At 37.9% G+C, this 20117-nt stretch overlaps 1 protein-coding gene across 2 annotated transcripts in view; it reads left to right on the forward strand.

Moving 5' to 3' along the window:
* Window positions 1-20117, forward strand: part of LOC136864500 (cytochrome P450 6j1) — a 112412-nt gene that overhangs the window by 19474 nt on the left and 72821 nt on the right. For both annotated transcript variants that reach the window (XM_067141551.2, XM_067141550.2), the window contains exons 2-3: window positions 1235-1451; window positions 10033-10305. In XM_067141551.2, coding sequence (XP_066997652.1) covers window positions 1238-1451; window positions 10033-10305 — 487 coding nt within the window. In that variant the 5' untranslated portion in view covers window positions 1235-1237. The remainder of the gene's footprint in view (window positions 1-1234; window positions 1452-10032; window positions 10306-20117) is intronic.

Raw genomic sequence — 20117 nt, forward strand, 5'->3', positions numbered from 1 at the left:
TTCTTTCAATGTGCTATGGCTCTGTATGTCTCGCTGCAGTGGAAGCTCGGCTCCCCGTCAATGTCCAGTGTGCCGATAATGAACCGTGTGTGTGTTGAGTCTCACTGATCCGTGAGTGAGCAACTCTGCACTGTCTGCTGTGAGTCATCGTGTGCCGTGAGCTCATCGTTCCTGTGAATCGATTCACTCGGATACTTGAATGAATCGATGCACTGCTTCGAATCATACATTCAGTAGTCAACACTAGTTGCTACAGCATTATTCACATCGCTGCCAGCACGGAAGGAGTTTTCAATGAATAGCGGTTATGCCACTTGAATCTGTCTGCCCTCGTGTGCATTGTGTGTTGAAATTTTGCCTCTATCCTATCTTTTGTTCCTATTGAGAACTATTTACAATCAGACATGATTTCTTTTGTCAACAAAATGTAATCACCATAAAACCTCTGTTTAACTTGTGTGTTCTTTCTCTGGTTGATTAGAGCGGTCTAGTTTGGCTCTGATTTACTCATTTTTATTTTATTTATTTCAGATATTGTTACAGCAATCAGAGAGTTAATATTGACCCTGAATGATGTTTTAGTGTGGTAGGAGGACTGTAACTGGAATTAACCTACCTTCGTGAGGACATTTGAGTAGCTGCGTGGGGTGTGATAGCCAAGTGGCGTCACTGGCGTCCTACCTGGAGAGCCACGCTTGGAATCTTGACCAGTGCATGTGGGATTTTAGAAATTAAAAGTCGCGTTCCTGTAGTTCAGTTCCACGTAAACTGGAGGTCCCACGGCAACGATCATGGTAACAAGTTTTTAGCTTCAAGCATCTGACTTACAAAATAACACACTTGGTTGAAAATACAATGTTAATGGCTGAAGGTGTTGTTGGGGTGAACACTCGTTCCACATAATCCGCAAGGTGTTCCACATAATCCTCAAGGTGTGAAATATTCAGCAGTTGCCTTTAATTTAGGAAAATCCAAAAATAAATAAATAACATAGTGTCGTATGATATATGCAACGGTAAATAATTGTCAGCCTGGGAAGGTAGCTCTTCAAAGGACACCATCTCAGTCTGTGACAGGAATGGCTGTGTTGAGATAAATCTGGGTTAAATCCTGTCAAGATAGATTGAACCATACTGTTTTGAATTTCCAGCACTCCCGTAATATTGTTCATATATTAAACATGGTTTTGCATGTAGGTTTTACACAATGTAGTTTACCCAAGTTCTTATTTCAGACGATGGAGTACGCGTGGTGGTTGTGTCTGCCGGGTGTGGCGGTTATCATCTACTGGCACTACACAAAAACTTTCTCATACTGGAAGAAGAAAGGAGTGCATTACATTGAGCCTACTATTCTGTTTGGGAATATTAAGGACAGGATGCTATTTAGAAAATCTTTCCATGAATTTCAGTTGGAACTATACAAAAAATTTCATGGTTATCGCTATGCAGGTAATCTTTTATGTTTTATTACATTTTAAGTTTTTAAAATGTGAATGTAAGAACTTCTCTATCACTGATTTTGATTAGCTAGATATTTCTGGTGTAATTTAGTCTGTTTCAGTACAAGTGACTTAAATACCCTTGTAGGCCCTATCTTTTGCTTACATATTACATATCACAAAATAGTGGTATTGAATTGATCTGAACTATGATATAACTGCTCAGTTTATTTGAGTTGGTTTACTCTGCCTTGCAGTATAATTCAGGTAGGTCGTAATCATCAAAAAATATTATAGTCCTCATAAGGCACAATTTTAGCTTCAAAGTGGAAAAAAAATTCAAAACTCTCTTGAGATCTGTGCTGAAAGTAGTAAAAGAAAATTGTGTTCTTGAAATTATTTAGTTTTGCTGGCATGAATAATCCTTTTTTCATCAGCAACATATATTGAACTGTTGTTGTATATTTTGATTGAAAAACTTTGTTATGTTACCTTTTTGTATTTTTCATTTTGAACTGTTAATAACTTATACTAAAATTATTTCATAGCTTCTTCAAACAGTATGGTCACGTTTTAGGAAGAGTATTACCTGATTTAAAGAATTTGCAAGGATGTATACCATATTGTTGTCTTCTTCTTCTACTTCTTCTTCTTCCTGGCTTCCTTTTTTTTTTTTTTTTTTTTTTTTTTTGTTAGTACTTGGAGTCGGTTCTTGATGAAGATTTATCCTGTTTTACTGCCGGATGCCTTTCCTGACACCAACTCTATGTGGAAGGATTCACTATTGCGTGCTTCTGTGTATATCAAGAGAAGTGTATCAAGATGAACAAAAACACCCAGCCCCTGATCAAGATGAATTTACTATGCGCAGTTAAAATCCTCGGCCCGGGCAGGAATCGAACCCGGGGCCCTCTGAACTGAAAGCCAGTATACTGACCAATCATCCAAGGAGCCATACATTTAGTTAACCATTATAATTCTATAAAGTTAAGGCTTTTGAGGCTGAATTTATATTACAACTTTTCTGCAGTCCTCAGTTATGTGTGTAATTAAAGCTTTATATGAAATGTCGCTGACAACGTACTTGGTCATAAGTTGTACACTCCGATCATTAGGATTTTAGGTGGGAAGGGAATTAGGCGGAGCCTCTGTGGCTCAGGCAGCAGCGTGCCGGCCTCTCACCGCTGGGTTCTGTGGTTCAAATCCTGTCCATCTATGTATGATTTGTGCTGGACAAAGCGGTGGTGGGACAGGTTTTTCTCCAGGTACTCCGGTGTTTCCTCTCATCTTTAATTCCAGCAGCATCTCCAATATAATTTCATTTCATCTGTCAGGCATTAATCATTGTCCCAGAGGAGTGCGAGAGGCTTCGGCATCCGGCACAGTTTATATCCTCACCGCTAGATGGGGCTTCATTCATTCCACTCCTTATCCAGTCAAATGACTAGGAACAGGCTGTGGATTATCAGTATGAAGGGAATCAGGTTAACGTTTGGATGAAGATTTTGGCCAACCTTGAGCATGGATAAGAGACAAGCAAGGCAACGTCACACGTGGTTTTTTTCCAGGAGGTGTGGCTTATGGTGTCACACACTCGCAAGATGCTCACAAGTCACGCCTACTCGATTGGCATTTTCCCGGGAACTGATTAAGGTGTTTCTATGATTAAATATTCTGGCTATACTGGCTTTTCCTTGTTGGTGATAAATAATTCTGTACACCATTTGGGAAATAACTTTAACAGTTATTTAAATTCGATGCCATGTTCATTTTATGTGTGTACAAGAAACAGGACTAAACGGTAGACGTACATACATTTATTTTTATGTGTGTTGAGTTTTATGTTATACATCTCCACCTGTTTTGAGTATTTTTATAAGGGAATATATCACAGCCCATATTGAAAGGTAAATCTGAAGATGCCACATTCTCTTTTAGAGGGTGGGGAACATAATTTATTACATCACTACCACACTTATATTACAAAAGACTGATAGCGTTAGTAAAAGCATGGCCATTAAGGGTGATGAATGTGTTTCCATTTGATTTGCATTGCCAATCAATCAATCAATCAATCAATCAATCAATCAATCAATCAATCAATCAATCAATCAATCAATCAATCAATCAATCAATCAATCAATCAATCAATCACTACTGATCTGCATTTAGGGCAGTCGTCCAGGTGGCAGATTCCGTATCTGTTGTTTTCCTAGCCTTTTCTTATCGCAAAGAAATTGGAAAATTATTGAACATTTCCCTTGGTAAGTTATTCCAATCCGTAACTCCCCTTCCTATAAACAAATATTTGCCCCAATTTGTCCTCATGAATTCCAACTTTATCTTCATACTAGCGAATGTACCCGTGCTTCGCTACGGTATTCTACATTGTATTCGAATATCGAAGTAAATAGTGTACATGCAGTAAATAAGATTGTTTTAAAATTGCATGTCTCTTAGCGTTATCCGAGAAAGAGCATGGGGAGGTCCCCGTACGTTGTTTCCAATGTAAAGTGTTTGTTACGGATTTGTGATATAACGGCAGGCTCACTTGCCTACTGCCATTCACAATCGATTTGGGGAGTTTTCGTTAAAATGGCAGCCCCCCTTTCCTACTTCCAGACAAATTACAGTTGAGGAGTTTCTATTATAATGGTAGGAAATTACCCTACTATCACTCGAAATTGAGTTGTGCAGTTATCATTACAATGCCAGGCCCATTTTCCTACTGCCAGCCAGCTTACTGCCAGTCACACCAAGTTGGTGAGTTTCCATCAAAATAGCAGGCCGCTATGCCTAATGCCAGTCACATTTTAGATGAGGACATTTCTTTATAATGGCGGGCACCCTTGCCTACTGCCAAACACTATCGGGTAGGGGAGTTTTAAAGAAAACTGCATGCTCACTTGCCTTCTGCAAGTCAAATGGAGAAGGGAACTATTCATTACAATTGTAGGCCTTCCTTACTAATGACAGTTACACAGGAGTTGGAGAAGGAACCCTTTCCTACTGCCAGTCAAAGTTGGTGTGGGGAGTACTGATTACAATAGCAGACCCACCCTTTCTCGATCGCTAAAAATCGACATCAGTGAATATATATAGATCGACATACGAAAGTATATGCGTGTTTACAATATTGAAGACCTTCATTTACAGATTAACTGCTACTAAACGTACGTCATATCGACAAAGGATTATACCATAAGACACGTCCTATGATATGTCATCTATTCTTGGGTCAGATTGAGTTAGAAACGTGGAACAGGGTAAAGGTTTTGTAAGATTATCTCACATTACATTACTTTTCGGATAATTATGTGACAGCTACATACATAGCATTTGGCTCATATATGCCTACTGGGTGGGCCAATTTTCGTGAAGAGTTTGATGATTCTGTATTTCATATAAGTAATTGAAAGTATGAATTATGCATGTGAAAATTCCAAATTGACTAAACATCGATTAATAGAGAAAAATCACACGTAAAAGGGATACAGATACGGCAAAAAGTCATAAGACCAAGGTTGTATATCATTTCAAATTGAACGGAGATTGTGCAATCCGTTATGTGATAGGAATTTCCGAAGGTCTGCACCATCATTAAAATTGCCTGCATATTTCGATATTCTTCGGGGATAAAAAGTGAAAAATTTAATGATCTAGGATGTTTTCCGTTCGTTACAGGCTAAAACGTATAATTTTGTCAAATTTCAATTATCTTCTTTTTCTTCTGGCAGATTATGCCGCAATGTGGATTTTGGGCGAGGCGGGTAAAATTAGGACTTTCAGGAAACTAAACCAAAAATTATGGAGATGGTCATTATTACCCCTTAAACGGAAAGCTGTAAGAAAATTTCGCCAAAATAGTCAGTGTAGAGGCACACAGTCATTACGATTTGATTTATATAGATAAGGAATCTGCTCCATGTAAAACACCTTTGTGGCTATGTCCGCTGGACTTAACCTGCAAAACTGACCATTCATGATATCTCCCTTATTAATCCTCCTGACGAAAAAATGCACATGAAGAAAAGGTTTAGAGGTGGAATTCCATCACGTTTGGTCGATTTCCAGTCAGGTTGGTCTTGTTCTGTATATATTGTGGAAGAGTAAAATCACCATTTCGGTTCCCTATAAACCGCCAGTCCATTCCGGAACATGAAATGTTATTTACGTTTAAAACCTTCCCTTTGGACAGGTGGATGCTAAATATAAATTTTGGTTCGAATGTCTTCAGTAGTTTTTAAGTTGTAAGGAATACGCTTTACACGCATCCGCTCGTGAGTCAAGTCCGATGGGACTTGTACAGAAAAACGGTCCGTTAATGATATCTCCCTTATTAATCCTCGTATCAAAATGATGCACATGAGAAAAAAGGTTTAGAAATTAATTTCTACCAAGGTAGGTAGATTTCCATTAAGTTTGGTTGTGTATATTTTGTGGAAGTGCAAAATCACTGTTTCGGTTTCGTATAAACCCCCAGTCAGTTCAGGGATTTAGAAACAATATTTGCCCTAAAACCTATCAAGGACAGGTGTATTCTAAATATGAGTCTTGGTGGAAATACATCCAGTAGTTTGTAGCACTCGTGTACATACGGTGTAATTAAGGAAGAAATAATACAGTTAAGAAAGTTGAAAGTAATAGAAAATGGATTATAACTGAGGACAGCCGGATAACGACAAATATGTAAATGCCAAGTGAATGTATTGGAAAATCAATTGCCCCTCAATAAATTATGCTAGTGTGAGTTATGGATATAATAAAGCGGTAACAGAGGAGAAATTTAGGTCCAGTGATTCTTAGGTAAACAAATAATAAGAAGATGACTAATGGTGTTATTACTTAATCTATTCGAGGGCGGTTATAACATCCAACGATATTCCGCCAATATTCCGCAGATAGGCCGATTGACGCCTCTCTTGCCTTCTACCCAAGGAACAACCACGAATTTAAAAGCATGATGAGGAAAATGGCAATACGTTACTTCCCTGCTGGCATGCAGTCAGAGACGTTGCCATGGTAACCTGTAGGTTCGTTGTCGGTCTGTCGGTCACTCAATGCAGAGCATGATACCAGCGGAAAATTGTAAATTTCTCCGTCATGTGAAGAGCAAGGTAAATTATGAACATAATGAAAGTTGTTTATAATGAAGAGACGTTTCACGTACGGTAAACGAAGTTTACAGAAAATCAATAGTATAAGAGAAAATGGAACCCCCCGTCTATTCAAAGATTTTAAAATGATATGCATATCCTAACCTTCCCCAGGATGAGTATACTCTAAATATGAAGTTTGGTTGAGATCTATCCAGCCGTTTCGACGTGAGGGTTGAAAAACCATTCAGGTTTTCCTATAAACCCCCGTCTATTCAAAGATTTTAAAATGATATGCATATCGAAACCTTCCCCTGGATGAGTATACTCTAAATATGAAGTTTGGTTGAGATCTATCCAGCCGTTTCGACGTGATGGTGGAAAAACCATTCTGGTTTTCCTATAAACCCCCCGAGTATTCAAAGATTTTAAAATGAGATGCATATCGAAACCTTCCCCGGGATGAGTATACTCTAAATATGAAGTTTGGTTGAGATCTATCCAGCCGTTTCGACGTGATGGTGGAACAGACAAACAGACAGACAAACAGACAAACAAACAGACACGAAACGTAAAAACCACCGATTCGGTCTTGAGTTGACCTAAAACGGATAAATATCTGAAAAATGGCAAAACAAAAGAAATTACAGACAGCGGACCCCCTACAGTTTTATTTATATAGATTGTGATCTTTCCTACTTTTAAGGACACCACTCAAACTTATTCGCCTACTGATGTCCTCCCACACCATCTCTCCACTGACAGCTCGGAACATACCACTTAATCGAGCAGTCCGTCTCCTTTCTCCGAAACATAAACATGATTGTATTTTACATGCAGTTTAAAATGTATTTAGTAAATTAGTATAACATGAAATATTTTGTTTTAAGTATTCATCTGTTCTTGTTCTTCTTCCATGGGCTTATACAGACATATTTTCTGACCAGATACACTGCAAATATCTAAAATTTTACAAATTCGTTTTGAAAGAAGTAATTTAAGTTGATGCATGATATATGTACAACCTTCTTTACATTGCTCCGACAGAGATAAGTCTTATGACAACGATGGGATAGGAGTAGGAAGGAAGGAACCATGGCCTCAATTAAGGTACAGCCCCAGCATTTGCTGGTGTGAAAATGGGAGACTACGGAAAACTATCTTCAGGGCTGCCGACAGTGGGGTTCGAACCCACTATCTCCCGAATGCAAGCTGATAGCTACGTGACTGAAACCACACGTCCACTTGCTCGGTATGATATTTGTAGATGTCTAAAATGAGAGTCAGGACAATGTAACGCCAGAGCTGGGATATAGAAAGAATGTGGGAATAACCAGTTGACTGAATCCTTCAGAAATGTCAAGTTCTATGATATTTCATGGGCTATGCTACATAGACATTGGACTGTCTTCTCTGCCTTCTATACTAAGGAAAAAGAATACACACAAAAGTCTTGTGGCGTTGATGGTTAAGGAGTGCTTTTCTGTAACATATAGAAAGAAGAAAGCAAAATTAAATGCTACCTGTAAACAGAAACTTGCATTGTGTCATAGTGGTTTTGTGTGTGGAAAGTGTTCATAAGCAACATTTTTATTGCTAGCCACATTACAAGAATGTCCTCTAAAATGGGCTATTGTGTCCTGTTAAACTAGGATTACAAAGAAGCAGGATAATTTCACCCTCATTGAGTAGACATACTTAAGTTTGCTCTTCGGTTGTGTGCAGGGCTCTACTCTGACCAGTGAGAGAGAGTGTAAGCCTGTACTGGACGGTTCTGAGGATTGTACAGATTTCCTTGCCTGAAATTAATATTTCTAGCCACTAGTTACTAATGATCATTAGTGTGCACATTATGATTGCAACTGTGAAGGAGATGATTTATTTTCTTTCTTCTCCATTCTGCGAGAAGCCTATTCCACTTCGAGGTCGGGAAAACACAATGTTGTCGATATCGTTGAAAACGCCATGCAATGTCTAGTTCACACGCATAATATTAGCTACTAATGTGAAACGTATAGCCAGGAAGTAAAAAGAAAGTTTCCATTATATACTGGCTGTGAAAGCTGACATCATTGTATGCCTTCACATTATCAGTGATCTCTGTTCGCTCTACACTTGTCGATCGTCAATCTGTAGAGGTCTCCAGATTAGCGACTGTTAATTTCAATACCCATATAAATGGTCCGTTACTGGACATTATAAATTTTCCAGCTAACTCATTTCTGGTTGCCAGTGTTTCGCCCCTGTGTGCTAGGTTGGGCTCATCAGTTGGTACCTAGCACACCTGCCAAGGCGCATGGCTAGTGCATACCATGGAGGCCACTGAATAGGCTAATTGTAGCCACCAGCAGTGCCAATGCACTATGAGACACTTTGTCTTACCGTATTATTGTATGATAAATTTACTCATTCGGAACAAATATTTCAGATTCCCTATGGGAATCAACAGCTATATCATCTGATGGCCAAGTAGGCATCAATTTTTGTCTGAAGACGTGTACCTGTCATTTTATCTCTTCTTTTGATCAACTTTCTCCAACTCATTCTCCTCTCACAACTCAATTTTTTATCTCTTCATTTGTGATTCAGTCCATTTGTTTAACTTTAAGCATTCTTCTGTAACAAACATTTCAAAAGCTTCTATTTTCTTTCTTTCTGCACTAATTATAATTAGCCATCTTTCACTTCAGTGCAGTGCTATGCTCCATGCAAAAGTTTTCAAAAACATCTTTCTAATATGCATACTTATGTTCTTCTTCTTCTTAACCTTGCTGGCCTTTTCCATTTATCTGGGGTCGACACTTTGTATGGATTCAGCCTAGTTTTACAGCCAGTCGCCTTTCCTGTCGCCAACCCTGTATACGGAGAAATGTATTTACTATTGCGTGTTTCCGTAGTGGTTTGTAGTGTGATATGTTGTTTGTAAATGAAGATATTTATTAAGATGAACACAAACACCCAGTCTATGAGCTAGAGGAATAAACTAGACACGGTTAAAATCCCCAAACTGGCTGGGAATCGAACCCGGCACCCTCTGAACCGAAGGCCACAACGCTGTCCATTCAGCCATGCATACCTGTGTTTGATGTGAGCATATTTATTTTCTCAGAAATCATTCCTTTTGCTACTCTCCATTTTATGTCCTCACTTCTGCCATCATTAGCTATTCTGCTACCCAAGTAAAAATATCCATCTGCTTCCTTTAAGACTTCATTTCCTAATCTAATATTTCCCGTATCACCTAAATTTGTTCGACCACATTCTATTACTTCTGTTTTGGATTTATATATTCTCATCTTGTACTCCTCCATGATTGTGTCCATACCATTCAGCAACTATCTTCTGCATACTGTATAAAGGCTAGGACAACAATAATGCATTGAAATAACTGCAAGTAGGCTAAATTGTACTACCATTAAAGATAGCCGGAATGAGGGCTGACAGCATAGTTGTTTCTTTTAAAATAAATTTTGAACATTTTCAATTTCATTGCAGGCTTCTTTGAAGGTCGCCGACCATCTTTGATGATACGTGATCCCGAGCTGATACGCTACGTTTTGATCCGAGACTTTGAACACTTCACTGATCGGCCCACGTTGCGCCTACGACATAGTCCATACATTGAAAACATGCTGATTAACCTCAAAGGACAACGATGGAAAAATGTACGTGCTGTGCTTACACCTACTTTCACTACTGGAAAACTGCGTGCCATGGAAAACTTGGTCTTGCTGTGTGGTGAGCAGCTGCATGATTATCTATACAAAAGTAAGTAACTTGTTCTCATAGTGTACATTTATATGATAAATAAAGGCAGAAAGAATGAACTAACGATAGTGGTAATATGTGTTCAACTTTTTCCTAATCCTGAATGATATTAAGCTGTGCTGGAGTTGTACAATTTTTGCTGATAAGTGTTTGATATGACAGTTAATCTTTTAACCCAGGGCTCTCACATTTAAGTACCCTGAACTTCTGATTGACTGTGCCAGGATTCAAACCTTCTAACAATCTTGGGCCCAGAAAGTGAGCATCCACACAGTATGTCTGAATGAGCTAATGCAGGCCTGCCCGTACAGCGCTTCTCGGGCGCAAGCGTGATCGCGAGCACTCTGGCCACAAGTAGTGGTTCTAGGGGAGAGGAGGAGGAGGAGGAGGAGGAGGGAAAGGTTAGTATATGTACAATGTGGCCAATGAGTGCTTCATTCTGATTGGCTCCACCATGTTTTAGCCAAATGCCCCGTCAGCTGATTTAAACGTATGTATTCCGCACTGGGTAAGATCACTCTTTATGCAATTTCAGCGAAATACAGAGTAACTATTTTAACTTTAATACTACCGAAAATACGTTTTATTAAACACGGGGAATTATTTAGTATTATTAGTTTCAAAATGTGTGTGAATTTACGTATTTCTGAGGTCTGAGATTTGAAGAAAATTATGCCAGGCTGTTGTGCTTATGGATGCAAAGACAGATCCGGAAAAGATTTCAAAATGAAAGTGGACTATTGCTTGTTTTCAGCTTTGAAAGTAGCACGTTATAAGATGCTCCCAGCAACGTGTAGAGCTGTCTCATGCATTATAATGGTAACAATAATAACAAATTGGGTTCATAATTTTATAGAGGCCAAGGCAGTCAATGTCAGATTTCTCCATTAATACGGTATCGAAAACTTGTACATAACAAAATATGTTTAGAACATAATTTCTGATCTTTTATGTTTTGTGCGATTTTACCGTGTAAGGAAAAATAACAGATTTTCACAAATATATTATTTTTCACAAATTTCCAAATATCCCTGAAAATATCTGTTTTATCTAAAACTTGTCCACAACAAAACTTACAGAAAAGGTCACTCCCGGTCATTTATGTCTCATTCATTTTCATCGTATGAGCTATCATCTTTCTTAATCTGTTTACCCTCCAGGGTTTTCACTCGGACTCTGGGAGGGATCTCATCTCTACTGCCTCAAGGGCAGTGTCCTGGAGCTCGAGACTTTGGGTCAGCGTGATACAACTGAGGAGGAGGACCAGTACCTCGCTCAGGCTGCCTCACCTCCAATGCTGAACAAGGGATGGGAAGATTGGAAGGGACAGGCAAGGGAAAGGGAAGGAAGGCCGTGGCCTTAAGAAAGGTACCATCCCAGCATTTGCCTGGAGGAGAGTGGGAAACCATGGAAAACCACTTTGAGGATGTCTGAGGTGGGAATTGGACCCACCTCTATTCAGTTGAACTCCGAGGTTTAGTTGACCTGGTTCCAGCTCTCTTACCACTTTTTAAATTTCGTGGCATAGCCGGCAGTCGAACCCGGGCCTCCGGGGGTGGCAGTTAATCAACTAACCACTACACAACAGAGGCGGACATGAACTATTATGATGGATACATTCTCGAATTCAAGCTTTTATGGCTAAAGGACATGGTTATAAATGCTGCCTAGCATCAAGTTGAATTTTTCCATATATTATAATGATAACAATAATAGTCCGACTCCATGGCTGAATGGTCAGCATACTGCCCTTTGATTCAGAGAGTCGTGGGTTCTATTCCCGGCTGAGTGGGGTATTTTAATAACTTGGGCTTGGGAACTGGGTGCTTGTGTTTCAATCAATCAATACTGATCTGCATTTAGGGCAGTCGCCCAGGTGGCAGATTTCCTATCTGTTGCTTTCCTAGCCGTTTCCTAAATGATTTCAAAGAAATTGGAAATTTATTGAACATCTCCCTTGGTAAGTTATTCCAATCCCTAACTCCCCTTCCTATAAATGAATATTTGCCCCAGTTTGTCCTCTTGAATTCCAACTTTATCTTCATATTGAGATCTTTCCTACTTTTATAAACGGCATTCAAACTTATTCGTCTACTGTCATTCCACGCCATCTCTCCGCTGACAGCTCGGAACATACCACTTAGTCGAGCAGCTCTTCTTCTTTCTCTCAATTCTTCCCAACCCAAACATTGCAACATTTTTGTAACGCTACTCTTTTGTCGGAAATCACCCAGAACAAATCGAGCTGCTTTTCTTTGGATATTTTCCAGTTCTTGAATCAGGTAATCCTGATGAGGGTCCCATACACTGGAACCATACTCTAGTTGGGGTCTTACCAGAGACTTATATGCCCTCTCCTTTAAATCCTTACTACAACCTCTAAACACCCTCATAACCATGTGCAGAGATCTGTACCCTTTATTTATAATCCCATTTATGTGATTACCCCAATAAGATCTTTCCTTATATTAACACCTAGATACTTACAATGATCCCCAAAAGGAACTTTCACCGCATCAACGCAGTAATTAAAACTGAGAGGACTTTTCCTATTTGTGAAACTCACAACCTGACTTTTAATCCCGTTTATCAACATACCATTGCCTGCTGTCCATCTCACAACATTTTCGAGGTCACGTTTCAGTTGCTCACAATCTCGTAACTTATTTATCACTCTATAGAGAATAACATCATCCGCAAAAAGCCTTACCTCCGATTCCACTCCTTTACTCATATCATTTATATATATAAGAAAACATGAAGGTCCAATAAGGCCTTGAGGAATTCCCCTCTTAATTATTACAGGGTCAGATAAAGCTTCACCTACTCAAATTCTCTGAGATCTGTTTTCTAGAAATATAGCAACCCATTCAGTCACTCTTTTGTCTAGTCCAATTGCACTCATTTTTGCCAGTAGTCTCCCATGATCCACCCTATCAAATGCTTTAGACAGGTCAATCGCGATACAGTCCATTTGACCTCCAGAATGCAAGATATCTGCTATATCTTGCTGGAATCCTACAAGTTGAGCTTCAGTGGAATAACCTTTCCTAAAACCGAATTGCCTTCTATCGAACCAGTTATTAATTTCACAAACATGTCCAATATAATCAGAAAGAATGCCTTCCCAAAGCTTACATACAATGCATATCAAACTTACTGGCCTGTAATTTTCAGCTTTATGTCTATCACCCTTTCCTTTATACACAGGGGCTACTATACCAACTCTCCATTCATCTGGTATAGCTCCGCCAACCAAACAATAATCAAATAAGTACTTCACTCTCCTTTTCCTATTCAGACAACACACCACACTGCAAACCACCACAGAAACACACAATAGTATTACATCCCTCCATATAGGATTGGCATCAAGAAGGGCATCTGGCTGATCGACAGGGCCAAATCCACATGTGTGACGCAGTTCGCTTCCACAACCCCACAGTTGTGGGAAGAGCGGTAGAAAAAGAAGAACAGAATTATTATCAGTAATAAAAATGTATTTGAGAAACCAAGTCCGCCTCTGTGGTGTAGTGGTTAGTGTGATTAACTGCCACCCGCGGAGGCCCGGGTTCGATTCCCGGCTCCCCCACGAAATTTGAAAAGTGGTACGAGTGCTGGAACGGAATCCACTCAGCCTTGGGAGGTCAACTGAGTAGAGGTGGATTCGATTCCCAGGTCAGCCATCCTCGAAGTAGTTTTCTGTGGTTTCCCACTTCTCCAAGCAAAGGCCGGGATGGTACCTAACTTAAGGCCATGGCCGCCTCCTTCCCTCTTCATTGTCTATCCCTTCCAATCTTCCCATCCCCCACCAAGGCCTCTGTTCAGCATAGCAGGTGAAGTCGCCTGGGCGAGGTACTGGTCAGCCTCCCCAGTTATATCCCCCGACCCAATGTCTCACGCTCCAGGACACTACCCTTGTGGCGGCAGAGGTGGGATCCGTTGCTGAGTCCGAGGGAAAAACCTACCCTAGAGGGTAAGCAGATTGAGAAAGAAAGAAGAAAAACCAATAGTAGCAAATATAATGTTTAAAATACAACGGATATCTGCCAATACTAACCGAACCGGAGCACAGAATTAGTCGCTCATCACGGGGATCGAACCGCGTGTGGTCGGTAACAGAGTCCTGAATACAAGTACTCCAGGACCAGGATAACCATTTGTTTCCACCGAGCAACAAGTAGTATTTTCTCAAACTATATTGTATAGTGATACCAATATTTAACGGGATTCAAACCATGGCCGTCATTAAGAGACAACTATCCGGGGACCATGACAGTTACTTGGTTTCACCACTAAAGAGTAGTTATTATTATTATTATTATTATTATTATTATTATTATTATTATTATTATTATTATTATTATTATTATTATTATTATTATTATTATTATTATTATTATTATTATATATCTGGAACCCACAGCAAGATGCCAGACCGCTACTTGGCAGTAAATTATATCTGCTGCCATTGTCATTGCTGACAATGTGACCAGCACCATCGTCGCGCGTAGGCAAGTGCTCGAGATTTCTGGCGACACCAATGATATACTTCCGTGAATTATTGACCTTATTATAGAGGTGAACAATTGCACGGTCAATATCATTCACATCGTATATTTCAAATGTGTTTAAATTTTTATTTATATGTCAGGAGAATCGACTGTAATCTAACTTTATGTACTCCAAAGGAAAAGATGGTTCTTGAAAACGAACCCGGGAAAGATTAAAAATGATCAGTTTATGATCAGAATAAGTACATTATGAACAGTAAACTCAATTGGTCTCAACTCCTTTTTCACCCCACTGCCGTTAAGTTGATTTACCTCCCCCCCCCCCCAAAAAAAAAAAGCGAAGGCGTGTTTCCTTATGTTTAAAGGAGATTCCAAATACCAATGTTCACGATTGTTACCTTCAGTTCTGAGACATAAGTATCCCCATTAAAAGAAGTCATTTTTTTCACTTCCTTTCACACTCCCCTCCCCCCCCAAGTGAATTTCTTGTTTAAATACGTGTCTCTTTAATAGTAAAGGATCTTCTAAATACCAATTATCACGACTCTAACATCTTCAATTTTTGATATATGTGTCCACATAAAAGGAGTTCAACTTTTTTCAACCCGCCCCCCAAAATGATTTGGCCCAAAAACGCTTTTTTCTTTGTTTTTAAAGGAGATCCATATATCAATTTTTACGTCGATAACGACTTTAGTTTTTATTAGATGTAAGTATCCTCATACAATTAATTCAATTAATTTTTCAATTTTTTTATCCCCCCCCTTCATTGGATTTTCCGAGAATACGTGTTTGTTTAATTTTAAAGCAGATTCCAAATACCAATTTTTACGTCTGCAAAATCTTTCATTTTTGAGATAATAGTATCCTCATACAAATAATTCTACTAATTTTTTAATTTCCTTCCTCCCTTTAGGTGGATTTCCGAAAACAAAAAATACGTATTCCTTTACTTTTAAAGGAAATTCCAAATACCAAATTTCACGTCTGTAACATCTTCAGCTTTTGAGATATCAGTATCCTAATTAAAATAATTTAACCCCATTTTCAGTCTCCTTTACCCCTCCAACCAAGTGGTTTTTCAGAAAACAAAAAATACATGTTTCTTTATTTCCAATAGAGATTAAAAAATACTATGTCACTTCGGTAACATGTTCAGTTTTTGAGATATACTGTAGAAATGCTCATTTTAAAATTTCACCCCCTTTTTAGTTCCCCTTAAGTGGAGTTTCCAAAGACAAATCACCTATGTTTCTTTACTTTTACAGGAGATTCCAAATACCAATTTTTACATCTATAACATTTTACGTTTCTGAGATATACTGTAGATGTAGTCTTTCTAAAAATTCACCCCAATTTGTCACTCCTGTTTAACCCCCATTAATTGGATTTTCCAAAAACAAAAAATACGTGTTTCTTTATTTTCAAAGGAGATCCCAAATACCAATTTTCAGGTCTGTAATGTCTTCTGTTTCTGAGATATAAGTATCCTCATTTAAGGCATTCAACCCATTTTCACCCTTTTTCACCCCTCCTATTAGGATTTTCCAAAAACAAAATAATACATGTTTCTTTATTTTTAAAGGGGATTATAAATACCAATTTTCACATCTGTACACTTTAAAGGTTTTGAGATATAGATACACTCATTTTAAAAATTCACCCGCCTTTTCAACCCCCCTCCCCCATTAATTGGATTTTCCAAAAACAAATATGTTTTTCTTTATTTTTAAAGGAGATCCCAAATACCAATTTTCATGTCCGTAATATCTTCGGTTTCTGAGATATAAGTATCCTCATTGAAGGCATTCAACCCCTTTTTCACCATTTTCCACCCTTCCTATTGGGATTTTCTGAAAACAAAAATACGTGCTTCTTTATTTTGAAAGGAGATTCTAAATACCAATTTTTACATCTATAAACTTTAAAAGTTTTGAGATATAGGTACACTCATTTTAAAAATTAAACCCCCCCCCCATAAATTGGATTTTCTAAAAACAAAAAAATGTGTGTTTCTTTTTTTAAAAGGATATCCCAAACACCAATTTTCAGGTCTGTAATATCGTCAGTTTCTGAGATATAAGTATCCTCATTAAAGGGATTCAACCCCTTTTTCACCCCTCTTATTGGGATTTTCCGAAAACAAAAAATTACGTGTTTCTTTATTTTTAATGAAGATTCTAAATACCCATTTTTACATCTGTAAACTTTGAAAGTGTTGAGATATAGATACACTCATTTTAAAAATTCACCCCCCTTTTCAACCTCCCATTAATTGGATTTTCCAAAAACAAAAAATACCTGTTTCTTTATTTTTAAAAGAGATCAAAAGTACCCATTTTAAGGTCTGTAATATCTTCAGCTTCTGAGATATAAGTACCGGTATCCTGATTGAAGGCATTCAACCCCCTTTTCATCCTTTTCACTCCTCCTATTGGGATTTTCTGAAAACAAAAAAATACGTATTTCCTTATTTTTAAAGAAAATTCTAAATACCAATTTTTACATCTGTAAACTTTTAAAGTTTTCAGATACAGGTACACTCATTTTAAAATTTCACCCCCCTTTTCACCCCCTTAGCGACGGTATATCCAAAAATCCTCTCTTAGCGAGCACCTACATCTTAATATGAATGTATCCCCAAAATTTCATTTCATTATGTCCAGTAGTTTTGGCTCGGCGATGATGTGTCAGTCAGGACAAGTTCTTTTATATATATAGTGCACCCTACGGGTCAGGGTGACCACAGTATTTTCCCAACTAGTCAGTTACATATCTCAGGGTATTCATGCCTCCAGAAAAATGGTTAATTTTTCTATGTTTTGGTTTAACGTGTGTTCAAAGAGGAAAATAATGACACCGTATGCGGTTCAGAATTACGTAATTCAACGCTCAGTAGTGGATTTTGTGAACATAAACATCAGTCAACCTTTCAAAAAACACATCCGCATAACGAGAACCTTACTCACGAAGTACAACTACAGACTACCATTATAAATGAAAACTCATTCCATTCTATAAAAATTAATCAAGAAACACATTTATTAAACTATCAAGATTCGCGAAAGAAATGGTTAATGTCAAGTATTGCTCATAATCTTCCAATTATCAACCTAATAAATAAATATTTTAATTACTGAATCAAATATTCTAGGTCAGCGCTGCCTTACTCCTAAACTAAGTTTACATATCTTAACATTCTGGGTCGCGTATTCCTGAAATGAATTGTTGCTTTTTTTTATCTTCCTATTAAAATTTACATCTGGTCACTTAAGTATATACTACCTCAAAGTCTTCAGACCACGGTCAAAATTCGGTATATCAATAAATTATTCCATCACTCACGGTGTTAATTATACACCCACATCAAAAATACAACCATTACATTGTTCAAGTTATCGCGGAAATGAACTGAATTTGAATAAAGTGTCCTGAATACAAATATCAGTGACCTAAGTTACATTGAAAATTATCTGAGTTCGTTGGTGCAGACTACGGTGAAGAAAATGAAATATTGAATGGCGCACTAAGTTTCTCGGTCCGATTGCCACTTAAATTACGGCTCCTAACTAAATATTCGCTCTAATAATATTTCAGATTAACAAAACATCGATGATATCCTACGTAAATCTCAAATAATTTCCCTACTCTAGCTAGATAATTTCTTATGTAACGTATTCCAGTTCAATATGCACATAGTCAATAAGCATTTTTCATATATAGATGTGCAAATGCCTACATAAAGATATTTCAACACTACATTATCATACTAGTTGCATACAAGTTTGATCTTCCACGCAATTACCATTCATTCAGGATATGATACAATCATGTATTCATTTACCCATCACCGGTTGTTATTATTGTCAAACCACTTTCACACTTCATTAAAATATGCGTAATTTTATTGTCCATACCTTGCTATAGTTCCTCCCTGGGGCATACTTATATTCCGTAGTTGCTTTACATGTGCTCCTACATCGCACATTATATATATCATATACGTTTTACTTCCTGTTAATCTGCGCAATATATCATTTAAAATACCATATATACTTCCATTATTTCAATATTAACCTTCGTTTCAACCCATATTTAATTCATTTAACATCTATAATTACCGCGTTTAACCTCCAATATTAATTAAACACAACGATACGTATCTTTCCAATAGCGCAGAATTCGTTCCTCAAAACGCATTTTGTCATACAATTCAACATATAACCCCAAATTCAGTATGTATTCTTTCAATATATTCACATAGCGAAGAGTATGGTAATTTAACTTAATCAATTCAAACATGCGTCCCTCTGTGACGTAAACTGGGTTTGACTGGTATTACATCACTCATGGATCTTTCTAACTAACTGGGATTCTTTGAAAACAGCTGTTACATTATGTCACATTTTAAATCGTATTCCTTCATCCTTGGATAAGATAATGTAGTAAACACGTTACCATTCTGTCACGAGATATCGTCTTAAATATTTCACACTGCACTTTCTTATATTCACTGCACACTTAATTATCTCACGCTTAGGCTATTCAGATCTATTGCATATACTGGTAATACTCTACATAAGAAATTATACTACTTAATACTATTACTTAGCTCGCCATTCAATATCTCGGGCCTTAGTTGCTCTTCGGTCTGGTCGCAGGCCTTGAATTGAGAACTGGGCAGGTTCTCCACCACTGGTATCTCAGGTATAGTGACCTCCTCCACACGGGTCGGGTGGTTTTAACAGCCAGGATGACATCTCCCTCCAGGTTGGTCTATGCCGATTTAGCAAGCCATCATCTGTTCAGGAACACAGTAGACAATATGCGTCGATTCTGGAAAATATAAATTCATCATGGTTCTGCGTAGTATATATATATATATATTTTTTTTAGTGATTGCTTCTTTATTTAGGCTATCCTTGCTATTATTTCCACTTAATATAGCTCAACCTCGAGCTCTCACGTCTCAATCAACTTCTTGTTTCCAAACGATTTTGCGTCTAAGTATTTGGACGGACTTTTCAAAATTTCTGGATTTTATTCCTTTTTTACGGTATTTCAACGTTTATCTCTTCGTTTCGTTCAATATTTCCGTCCTCTCAGCTTAAAATTTCACGTTAGATATTGCAAATCTTGCTTATTTTTGAGAGCGATGTTCGGGATATCTTGTCCTTACCACGTCAATTTTTTAAGTCAGTTTTTTATAATAATCTGTTTGATCCTTCTTATTTTTTTAAAAACAATTCTATCGATTCTACACCATTGTACACCGCCTTCATAGTGGTAGGTTTAAGT

This window comes from Anabrus simplex, chromosome 2 (assembly GCF_040414725.1).
Source record: "Anabrus simplex isolate iqAnaSimp1 chromosome 2, ASM4041472v1, whole genome shotgun sequence".
In the NCBI taxonomy this organism is placed as follows: Eukaryota; Metazoa; Arthropoda; class Insecta; order Orthoptera; family Tettigoniidae; genus Anabrus; species Anabrus simplex.